Genomic DNA, 376 nt, shown 5'->3' on the forward strand with positions numbered 1-376 from the left:
TCTTCCGGGGCCGCATGTCTATGAAGGAGGTGGACGAGCAGATGCTCAACGTGCAGAACAAGAACAGCAGCTACTTTGTGGAGTGGATCCCCAACAACGTGAAGACGGCCGTGTGCGACATCCCCCCGCGCGGCCTCAAGATGTCCGCCACCTTCATCGGCAACAGCACGGCTATTCAGGAGCTCTTCAAGAGGATCTCGGAGCAGTTCACGGCCATGTTCCGGCGCAAGGCTTTCTTGCACTGGTACACCGGCGAGGGCATGGATGAGATGGAGTTCACGGAGGCTGAGAGCAACATGAATGACCTGGTCTCTGAATACCAGCAATACCAGGACGCCACTGCTGATGAGCAGGGGGAGTTTGAAGAGGAAGGAGA

At 56.9% G+C, this 376-nt stretch overlaps 1 protein-coding gene across 1 annotated transcript; it reads left to right on the top strand.

Moving 5' to 3' along the window:
• Positions 1 to 6: 6 nt before the first annotated feature.
• LOC104500662 (tubulin beta chain) lies at positions 7 to 371 on the top strand (the record flags this gene model as incomplete). The annotated part of the gene is made up of 1 exon (XM_010144341.1): positions 7 to 371. A coding segment is annotated over exon 1 (357 nt), but the record flags the coding sequence as incomplete, so codon positions are not given.
• Positions 372 to 376: the final 5 nt, after the last annotated feature.

The sequence above is a fragment of the Buceros rhinoceros genome, unplaced genomic scaffold (genome assembly GCF_000710305.1).
Source record: "Buceros rhinoceros silvestris isolate BGI_N320 unplaced genomic scaffold, ASM71030v1 C12191948, whole genome shotgun sequence".
Taxonomy (NCBI): Eukaryota; Metazoa; Chordata; class Aves; order Bucerotiformes; family Bucerotidae; genus Buceros; species Buceros rhinoceros.